General features: G+C 46.4%; 1 protein-coding gene across 2 annotated transcripts; it reads right to left on the minus strand.

Moving 5' to 3' along the window:
• Nucleotides 1-5,236: 5,236 nt before the first annotated feature.
• Nucleotides 5,237-10,747, minus strand: LOC106575594 (gap junction alpha-3 protein). 2 transcript variants are annotated; one of them, XM_045699072.1, is made up of 4 exons: nucleotides 10,481-10,747; nucleotides 8,974-9,036; nucleotides 7,746-7,833; nucleotides 5,237-7,629 (listed from the first exon to the last, which is right to left on the minus strand). In XM_045699072.1, exons 3-4 carry the CDS (start codon nucleotides 7,812-7,814, stop codon nucleotides 6,271-6,273), a joined length of 1,428 nt encoding a protein of 475 aa, XP_045555028.1. In that variant the 5' UTR covers nucleotides 7,815-7,833; nucleotides 8,974-9,036; nucleotides 10,481-10,747; the 3' UTR covers nucleotides 5,237-6,270. The 2 variants fall into 2 exon arrangements, with proteins under 2 accessions (XP_045555028.1, XP_045555029.1); XM_045699073.1 differs by lacking the exon at nucleotides 8,974-9,036.
• Nucleotides 10,748-11,000: the final 253 nt, after the last annotated feature.

Consider the following 11,000-nt stretch of genomic DNA (forward strand, 5'->3'; position numbering starts at 1 on the left):
ATAATCATTAATGCCATTTAGGCCTGGGGCAGAGCTCATACTCAGTCACTCTGTCTATGGTCCAAAGTTTATGCAAACACACACACACACACACACACACACACACACACACACACACACACACACACACACACACACACACACACACACACACACACACACACACACACACACACACACACACACACACACACACACATATCCTATGGGGGTAAAGTGAAGGGAAGGGGTTCATGGGGTGATAAAAGGGATGGTTGGTCTCTTTGTGGTAGATGTCTGAGACTGGTCATGTGACAACGATGGCTGAGACTGGTCATGTGACAACGATGGCATTCACGGACCTCCACACAACTAAATGGCCCTGTAGCCACATTTTTTCCCATTGTGATGACAAAAGACGCCAGGGCCACTGGAAACCAGACAGACACAGATGCCTGACAGTAAAATACACCCTATTCCCTATGTATTGTATAACGTGTAAAAGCGACAGGTAGCTGATTGTAAAATAAAAACACAATTCTCCACATAGTTGACCAGAGCCCACATAAACTGGTTATAAGCTGACATAAGCTGTCATTACTGTTTATAACAGCTGGTATTCTATCCTCATTGCAGATGAATGTACCCCTTCTGTCAAGTAAGGTGGGGCCCAGTTGTTCTTGTCTCCTATTGTCTGACTCAGGAACACCATAGTTTGACATCGCAAGCCATTCAGTCACTCATACAGTAGGTAGGAAGGGCGCCCAGTCATTATTAGAATGGCCCTCCCTCATCTCCATAGTGATCTGTGGAGGGGACTCCCTCAGAGTAGGATGCACTAAGATGCCCCTAGACATTGATCTTAAGTCAGTTTTGTGTTCCCCCTTAATGGTTATTAAGGTGATGGTAAGCTGGTCCTAGATCTATGCCAAAGGTCCATTTCTACCTGGACAAGCTCAGTGGCAAAATTATTTCTAGGTATCTAGCTCTGTGATGGGCTAGTTTCCCAGCATCTGGTGTCTCTTTACCAAAGTTGTCAGGCAGATGCCTGATACACACAATTTATTGTCTGTGTGCTAATGTTTGCATAGCAATGACAGTCTTCCCAGATCCCTGGAAAGGGTCACAGAGAAAAGTTTGGCAGCTAACCTTCACCTGACTGATGTGTGTGTGTGTCACATGAACACACTCACACACACTGCCAGGCTAGTGGCCTGGCGAGAGAAAGAGAGGGGAGGAGGGTGATTAGTTTTGTTGTTAGGGCTCAATCCCCTGTGCTTTCAGGGGCATAAAGGAAGTGCTGCTCTCAGCAGGGTCAGTGGGCTAGGTCTGCAGGGGAGGCCAGTGGCGAGGGGGGAATTATAGCCAGCGATTAACTAGGCAATCCTCTGCCAATCACATGATATGAACTAGTGTGGCCATGACAAAAACAACAGGGGGGAGAGAGAGAGAGACCACCTGAAAGGAAGCGATTCCTACACCTATAACCTACAGAGAGATGAACCTGGAGAAGAGTCCCCTAAGCAAGCTGGTCCTGGGGCTCTGTTCACAAACACAAACACCCCACAGAGCCCCAGGACAGCAACACAATTAGACCCAACTAAATCATGAGAAAACAAAAAGATAATTACTTGACACATTGGAAAGAATTAACAAAAAAAACAGAGCAAACTGAGAATGCTATTTGGCCCTAAACAGAGTGCACACAGTGGCAGAATACCTGACCACCGTGACTGACCCAAACTTAAGGAAAGCTTTGACTATGTGCAGACTCAGTGAGCATAGCCTTGCTATTGAGAAAGGCCGCCGTAGGCAGCCCTGGCTCTTAAGAGAAGACAGGCTATGTGCACACTGCCCACAAAATTAGGTGGAAACTGAGCTGCACTTCCTAACCTCCTGCCCAATGTATGACCATATTAGAAACATATTTCCCTCAGATTACACAGATCCACAAAGAATTCGAAAACAAACCCGATTTTGATAAACTCCCATATCTACTGGGTGAAATACCACAGTGTGCAATCACAGCAGCAAGATGTGTGACCTGTTACCACAAGAAAAATTCAACCAGTGAAGAGCAAACACCATTGTAAATACAACCCATATTTATGCTTATTTATTTTCCCTTTGTACTTTAACCATTTGCACATTGTTACAACACTGTATATATACATACAATGACATTTGTAATGTCTTAATTCTTTTGGAACTTCTGTGAGTGTAATGTTTACTGTTCATTTTTATTATTTATTTCACTTTTGTATATTATCTACTTCACTTGCTTTGGCAATGTTAACATATGTTTCCCATGCCAATAAAGCCCCTTGAATTGAATTGAATTGAATTGAGAGAGGCGGGGGAGTGGGAGATGTGGGGGAGGGGAGGTAAGTAGAGGGAGAGAGCACAGTACAGGGTGGGGTTTGAGGGAGAGAGAGAGAGAGGCGGTGGAGTGGGAGAGGTGGGGAGACGTGGGGGAGGGGAGGAAATTAGAGGGAGAGAGCACAGGACAGGGTGGGGTTTGGGGGACAGAGTGAGAGAGTGAGAGAGGCGGGGGAGTGGGAGAGGTGGGGAGATGTGGGGGGAGGGAAGGTATGTAGCGGGAGAGAGCACACTACAGGGTGGGGTTTGGGGGAGAGAGAGAGAGAGGAAGAGTAAGAAAGCTGTATGTAGAGCAAAAGAGGGAGATGGGAAGGAAGAGAAGGAGAGCTAAGGATGGAATATGCTGTCTGTACTCTTCCAAGGACTTAGATCCTCCTCTCCTAGTCCAAGACTTCGCCCACTATCTTTTCTTAAATCCACCAAATTCACTCCAGACTCCCCAATTCTCCAAGATTGTGATCCATTTCACCCCTACACTTCCCTCATGCCCCTCCCCAAAGTGTATTTTTATCTCGGTGAATACTGAACCAGTAAGGGCTAAGTACTGAAAGTGACAGAGATATCTTGACTTTCACTATCACACCCAACTGTTCCCCATTGGTGTTGGTTACAGCCTGTCAGATAGGCTAGCTGTAGTTGCATGTTATAAAGGAAACTAAATTACATTTTGATGGACGTTCCTCCTCACAGTGTGAAAACCGTGTGCCTGTGTGTCTTCCCAACCTCTCACTCCCTTCTCCTCTCTCCTCCACCCCTTCCTTTCCTCTCACTTCATCTCCCCCTCCCTTCATACCCCTATGTCCTCAAAAAGCATAACTACTATCTCTTTCTGCATTGTGGGAAGCCAAAGTACTTATTCTATTTCACCAAACAAAACCCCCAGGCGACAAGTTAGATATGGTACAAAAAGTTTATTCAGTAACAGTTTTGTAAACATTTGAGGTAAATTAACATTTACATCAACATGTTCTTACAAAAGTTCAGACGCAAGGCACTTCTCTTCATAGACAGTGATTTCACAATGGGGTATCTGGTCTGAGCATGTCTAAATCTCCTTCCCTGCCTCACTGGCCAATGAAATCTCTCTCCACACCAGAGATTCCAAAAGTCCAACAAAATGTCAGTTTTCCAATGACACAACAATGGAGTATAACTTTAACCTAGCCAAACACCTCTCCAGTATTCTTTTGACCAAAAAGTCAACAAAGAAGCAATATTCTTTTCTAAATCCTTTTTTTTTTTTGTATTTGGTAATATAGTAATTCTCTCATAAATAGAAATACTTTCTAAATTATCGAGACATCCTCTTTTTGAGATGTCCTTTGTTATTTTATCTTAGAACATCATTCTGTCTTAACTGTCCAGATCATTATCTACATGCTAAAGTGTCAACTTTAAACAACCCAAATGACATGGTTATAAACAGAAATTGTGAGTTAACAGAACCGTAACCTGTTTTCAACAACTCTTAACAGAGTTCTATTGGTGGCCATTTTAGATTTTCTCTCTTTGGTGGACAGCTGACCTGCTCTTCGTTTTTTTTTTGGGATTACAATGTCACAGCTCGATCCCATCACCTGGTGGCTTTTTTTTACATACTGTATGTGCTTGGTATGTAAACGATTTGTGAGGCACTTGGATTCTGTGTGTGTGGCAACGCAAAAAAACAGCAGACCTGATTCTCTAAGCATTTTAACACATCATACAGCAGAGCACAGCAACAGCCCATTCACAGTCTCAGTCTAAACCCTCTATCCCAAGATATACCCCAATGTAGAGTTTGTGTGTGTGTGTGTGTGTGTGTGTGTGTGTGTGTGTGTGTGTGTGTGTGTGTGTGTGTGTGTGTGTGTGTGTGTGTGTGTGTGTGTGTGTGTGTGTGTGTGTGTGTGTGTGTGTGTGTGTGTGTAGAGAGAGAGAAAAAAAAGAAAGAGAGAAAAGAAAGGAAGGAAGGAAGGAAGGACGAGTGTGAGGGGAAGGGAGGGGAAGATAGAGAGAGAAATGTGAACAAACAGCCTATCTACACTGTTGAAATGTACTGTAAGAATCACAACTTCTGTTCTTACTTTAAGTGCCAAAATTGAAGTGCCCCCTGCTTCTTGTGGTGGTGGAATGATAACATATGATTTCATCATAACAAGGTCAAAGGTCAAGTGCTTGAGTGAGTCCGTTGTAGTGAGTTGTAGTTTCACAGTAACAGAATAGACCGTTGTTCAAAACATAAAGAGGTACAAAACGCAAAAGAGATTTGTCCAAACATTGTTCGATAGGTATGATTTTTTTCCTGAATGTTAGATGACAATAAAATGAATTAATTTGGAGAGAGAAAAAAACAGGAAGCTTAAAAGAAATACAACTGCATGTTAAGAGCCATTTTCTGATTTAAAAAACTGGCAGGAGTTTAAGAAAATGATACGCAAATGCACATTCCTATTGATTTTGCTATTATGATTCAGTAACAAAGAATGAAATGTCATTGCCTTAAATAATACTCCTTATCTATCTATCTTCTAGCAATTCTATTGCCTACTCTCTCTAAGCACTATACTGAAACTTCCCATACTGACTACCAGTGGGGGCCTACAGTCTTAAATCTGCTGAATTTCTTTACGATGAGGACACACACTTCTTTAACACACTGCAAACACAAGCGTCAGTATGGGTTCTTTATAAGTCATAATTCTATATGTATAATAAACCCTATATGTACTATGTAATATATTTACATATATATATTATTTACCCTGATGTAACTGCCTAAATGTTGTTGTAGACATTGAAAAAAGACTCTATAATATATCTATTGCGCGCACACACACACACACACACACACACACACACACACACACACACACACACACACACACACACACACACACACACACACACACACACACACACACACACACACACATACAGAAACACACACACACACACACAGACAGAAACACACACACACACACACACACACACAAAGCCTGTGAAGCCTAAAGACCAAGCCTCAGGTTGGGATCGCGGTGGTAACATAGGTTGAAGCTTCACACTAGTATGGCTACACACTATTAGTATTAACCTGGTATTTACTGGTACATTACATATTATCAGAGGGTACTTCATTGTTAACTACCTGGTACCAAAATGTGCCTAGTCGTGCTTGTTTTACAAGTAATTTACAGGGTATTATTGTGTAATTAACATGTCATTTGTAAGTAAATACCAAGTCATTTTGAATAAAGTGCCACCCAGGTACCCTATCCCCGTCTCTCTCCACTCCACCATACTGTCAGAGTGTCCCTCTCTTCATTCAGCTTAATAAGAAGGGTGAGCATGGAACAGCCAGACGGCTAGCTACGAGGCAGACAGACAGACAGACACTAGGAAGAGACAATAGGACACATCGGCTTCATCTTAAAGGGTCCATCACAAGAAAATAAAAAAGAAAGGGGGGAGAGAAAAAAATAAACGAAAGCGCAAACCCTCTTCTGATGTCTACCATCAAAGAATAAAGAAAACAGCAGAATTATATTCATCCGAAATGTCGCTAATGTCCCAAACTAGTTAGTCCAATATCTCTAATCCTTTCATGGCATCTGAGCTGCAAACAGTGAATGTGTGTGTTCCCTCTCCACACACGTGTTGGCACCTCAGAACTCTGAAGCACTAAGCTATGCCTCACCTCACCGAATGCATCTCCAGATAACGCAACTTTGGTAGAGAGTAATGTCAGGAGCATCTCAACTCCAGAGCCCCCCCTCCCACATCGCCTCTGTATTTCACACAACATTTGACACCTGAGCCTCATAGATATATCATGTATAGAACCCAGAGGCATTGGGGTGCGGTGGTGGATAGGGGTCTGCATGTGTTTGTATGTGATTGTGTGAAGGTGTGTGAGAGGGTGTGTGTGTGTATGTGTTACACGGCAAGGTCGTCGGGCCGGGCTCGGACACTGCTGGTCTTGCTGGCCCTGCTCAGCCTGCGGGCATCCGGCGCTATGAAAACGGGCGGCTCGTGCATCTCCACCCGGGTCACCGTGACATCATCAACGTGCGTCAGTGGCAGCGCCGCCTCCGCTTCCTCTTCTTCCTGCTGCTGGTGCTCCTCACTCCTTCTCGATTCCCCCAGGGGGAGGGTGGAGGAGCGGGAGTCGGGGATAGGAGGGGCAGTGTCCGGTGGAGGGGGTGACTGCTCCTGGTCAGAGGAGGTGGGGGAGGAGGAGGAGGGTGGTGGAGAAGGGGAGGAGGGAGGAGGAGGGTAGGAGGAGGACTTGGCAGCGTCCAGAGTCTGCAGCTCCATGGCCATGTTGGCCCAGTTCTGCTCCACGGACTGCTGCTGGCCACTGCCCTCGCTGCCGTAGAAGGATGTGGGAGGAGCCTCCAGCAGGAAGTCTTCATGGAAAGGGTCCATCTTGAGTTCCTCCGCCGCTGCCTGCTGCTCGGATAAAGCGGCTGTGGCGTTTGCCTGCTCGTTGGGCAGGTACACCACGTTCACGCCACCGTACGTGGGCAGGCAGTTGAGGGCCGGGTGGGCAATCCCCTCCTGGATCATATTGGACTCCACCGCCTCGTCTCTGGCCAGGGGGAGCGCCATTCGGTCGGGCGCAAACTCGTTGCTGACCCCCTGCTTCACCTTCTTCCATCCCAGGTGGTATATCTCCAGCAGGTTGAGCAGCAGGGAGACGCAGGCTACCACCAGCATGAAGATGATGAAGATGGTCTTCTCTGTGGGGCGTGAGATGAAGCAGTCAACCGTGTTGGGGCAGGGCCAGCGACCACACTTATACAGGGGGCTGAGCTGGAAGCCATACAGGAAGTACTGACCCAGGATGAAGCCCACTTCGAACAGCGTCTTGAAGATGATGTTGAACACGTACGTGCGCAAGAGAGCCCCCCGGATGCGGATTTTACCGTGCTCGTCTCTGATTGGGGGCTTCTCCTTTTTCCCTCCACCTCCTCCGTTCCTGTACAGAGGGTCTCTCTCCTCCTGGTGCCGGCTGGCCTTCCGCTGCTCCTCCTCCTTCTCCCGGCGTTTCTCCTCCATGCGGACAATGTGCAGCACGTGTCCCAAGTAGATCAAGGTGGGCGTGGACACGAAGATAATCTGCAGCACCCAGAAGCGGATGTGCGAGATGGGGAAGGCTTCGTCGTAGCACACGTTCTCGCAACCGGGCTGCTGCGTGTTGCAGGTGAAGTCCGACTGCTCGTCACCCCACACTTCCTCCGCAGCCGCCCCCAGGACCAGGATGCGGAAGATGAAGAGGACTGTCAGCCACACCTGGACACAAGGGACATAACGCCACATAAGAGGGCATAAGGGGCTATATACCACAGGAATAAAAGGGTCAATCAATCAAATAACTGTAGAAATGTATCAATCGATCAATCAGTCACCTTGCCAATCACAGTGGAGTGTTCTTGAGCGTTCTCCAGCAGCCGCCCCAGAAAGCTCCAGTCACCCATGCTTCACACGATTTCTAGCCTGGGGAGAGAGAGCACAGCCTGGGATGAGTAGCAACTGGGTGAGGCCTGGGTGGGGAGAGGCTGGGGGGGGAATGGCTGGGGGAGTGAGGTGGGGAGAGGCTGGGGGAGAGAGGAGGGGAGAGGCTGGAGGAGAGGCAGGAGAAAGGTTGGGTGAAGCAGGAGAGAGGTGCAGATAGAGAGGTGGGGGAAAGCTGGAAAGCTGGAGATAGGTGGGAGCAACAGAGAGGGAATAGGGCTGTGTAGGCACCGACTGGGGATGAGAGGGAAGAGAGAGGTGGGGAGGGAACACACACAGAACGAGAGAGCATAGGCCAGGGAGAGGGGGAGCACAGGCATGGGTGAGTAACAACTGAGAGGGTAAGAAAACAGGAAAGGGAGGTGGGGAAATGAGAGAAGGGGACATGAGAGAAGAGGGCAATAAAAACTTTGAATGAAAATGTACAGGTTCAGAAACCAAAACAAACATTGGTGGAGTTGACCTCTGGTTCGAAGCCATAATATCACAAAAGATTACTGTCATATTATGCACACACATTGTATCCATCCTATGCACTTTCTGCTCCCGACATCACTCTGTGAAGTCACACAATCTCTCAGGTAAAGCCAATGCGTTTGGCACTGAAGGAGGCAGCGGGGCTGCATGATTCCTTTTTCTACATAAAGGATACATATCTGTTGTAATATATTTCTATCTGAAGGTTCTGTAATGTGGCATCCCACTCAGCACAGCCCAGAACAGCTGTGGAGAGCACCGAACAACACTCGTCTCCCTCAGACACAGGATGGACGCCGTCGAGTCAGTCATTCGGGACTAACAAACTGCCTTGATCACTTTCACTGTCGACCGGCCACATACTTCTCTAATACATTCTCTAATCACAGTACTGGAGACTGAGGTTAAACGTGCCAATAAAATATCCTGAGCACCACCATTGTGCTTCTTACAGGCCTACTAGAATCATTAGCAGCAATTCAAAGGAACATTTTTCCCAATGCTGACATTTTACAGTTCTATCAATTTGAAATGAATCCAGTGCCCACGGCAACTTTTGAACACATTGCAAAGCAGACGAAAAAAGAACCAGATATCCGATGACACAAAAAAAGCACCCAAAGCAGTGACAGACGGTGGACTTACTAAAATGTTGTTGTATTGTCAGTGATAAATCCATCGACTAGTGGTTCAAAATAAATACAATACCTGGAAGCAGAAAACAAATCATATCAGTTATGAATTACAATTATAATGTCATTTAAATATGCTTACATTACCCAAATACCCAAATGAACCATTCTTTTGTATGCCTATTGTCCATGCAACTTACGATATAGACACTTCGGAGATGAGTGGAAAACTCAAATCTTTTTAGGCTGGCTTCTACAAGCCTACTGGCCACCAATAAAAATGTATCATGTCTTCAAAGTCAAAAACCTACATCATCTTCCCCCAAAATGTATATTTCTCTGAAATAGGTGACTTTGGTGTTTCTAATTGGACAGACTACATGGAACCATGAACCCTATGAATGCCACAGCATTGATAGACACATGTGTTTTGTTTTGAAAGGCAGATTTAATTGAGGAATGTATACAATCCATCCATAGGCCTGTCTGTGTATTGCTGGGCAAGCGGGTTACAATGGCTGGCCATCTGTGGCAGTCTGAATGAGTACATAGCAGCCTGGGAGGAATGCTCGGATCATCAGAACACAGAACTGCTGATGAGAGGAAATATTTGCCTGGGATCGACTGATATGCATTTACAGAGGGCTCTATATCACCAATGCATAGATACAACAACAACAAAACAGATCCCAGCTGCATTACTCTACCTGTTACAAACTCCTGTTTGGACATGAAGTGGTTTTACAAACTTTGAAAACAAGGACCTATTTCCCTCATGTTAAAACACAGGCAGGCTGTTACTGTAAAATCTATGATTACTATGATTACCACAGTATCCCAATCTATCGATTGGTGGTGCATTGTTGCTGAATGTAGCCCATATTAGCTCAACTCAACTCACTGGCCTTCTACAGTTCAATATTAATTTCAATAGATGATTCCATGGTCGTTATGCCTGGCCTAGCCTACTCAATAACGCGCTGGTATCAAAGTGGTGCAATACCCCTCTATAATGACAGTATGTGTCGAGCTGCACAGTATATGTGTTGATCCTTTTGAGGTTTTGATTAAATACCGTCTGTCACCTGTGACAATAGAGAAGCTGCCAGACGCGCATTGTGCTCCTTGGCACTGGCTATTGACGGGGATCAGCGGCATTGTGTTCCAGCGGCCGCACCATTTAACTCTTTGACCACACTGACCTAAGTTATTTAAATATATACACCTTGGGCAGTAGATATCCTAACAGAATACCTATTGATACAGTAATTGATTGCAGGCTAAGTCAAGTCAACATCACTCGCATTGGAATTGGTGAGCGTAAAAGTGGCTACTTGGCGTTCCCAAATAAGCATAAGGACAAGGTGGATGGATAGACTCCCCAAGCCTTGGCCACTTGAAGCCGTATCCGGTGGTCACTGAAGTTATCCAAATTTTGATAGGGTTGGAAAATCCTACAGACCTTCCCAGGTAGAAAGATCCCTCCCCTTCCCTCTCACTCCCCAGCTCTGACAGCTTACCAATCTCCTTTGACAGCGGCCGGCCAAAAACTTTTTCCCGGAAGCGTCGCGATCTGCGTTCTCTTCTTTTCTCCCGCGGGGTTCGAGGCCAGGCGTGCGCGAGAGAAAGAGAGCGAAGAAGAGAGAGAGAGAGAGACAGCGCGAGGGTGAGCAAAGCGATGCTAGTCTAAGGGCGCGTGTGGAACCTGGAGATGGGGTCCCGCAAAGCGCAGCGGCTGCGTCCCGTGCCCAGCCATCGCTACTGTCACATTGTGTGACCATCCATGAGTGCACGCGTGGGGGAGGGTGGGGGCGGCGTCGCCCACCCGTCAACCCCCCGTCACCTCCCATCCCACCCTGCCACCCTGCTCTTCCGAAATTCCACACCAGGACTCCAAAATTGTGGATGGCGTCTCCGCGCGCGGGGGGAAAATGATGGCCTTCACTATGTTGGAGAGTTGGCCTAAATGCATATAGATGAGTTATAGTACAGGACTGGATGTTCCTCTCCCATATTATCTGTACGATCTGAACATCTTCT

The sequence above is a fragment of the Salmo salar genome, chromosome ssa17 (assembly GCF_905237065.1).
Source record: "Salmo salar chromosome ssa17, Ssal_v3.1, whole genome shotgun sequence".
In the NCBI taxonomy this organism is placed as follows: Eukaryota; Metazoa; Chordata; class Actinopteri; order Salmoniformes; family Salmonidae; genus Salmo; species Salmo salar.

Coding starts and splice junctions, on each gene's coding strand:
- LOC106575594 (XM_045699073.1), bottom strand. CDS start 7,814: ATGGGTGACTGGAGCTTTCTGGGGCGGCTGCTGGAGAACGCTCAAGAA. Junction 7,630..7,745: donor ACTCCACTGTGATTGGCAAG/GTGACTGATTGA, acceptor CCTTGTGTCCAG/GTGTGGCTGACAGTCCTCTT.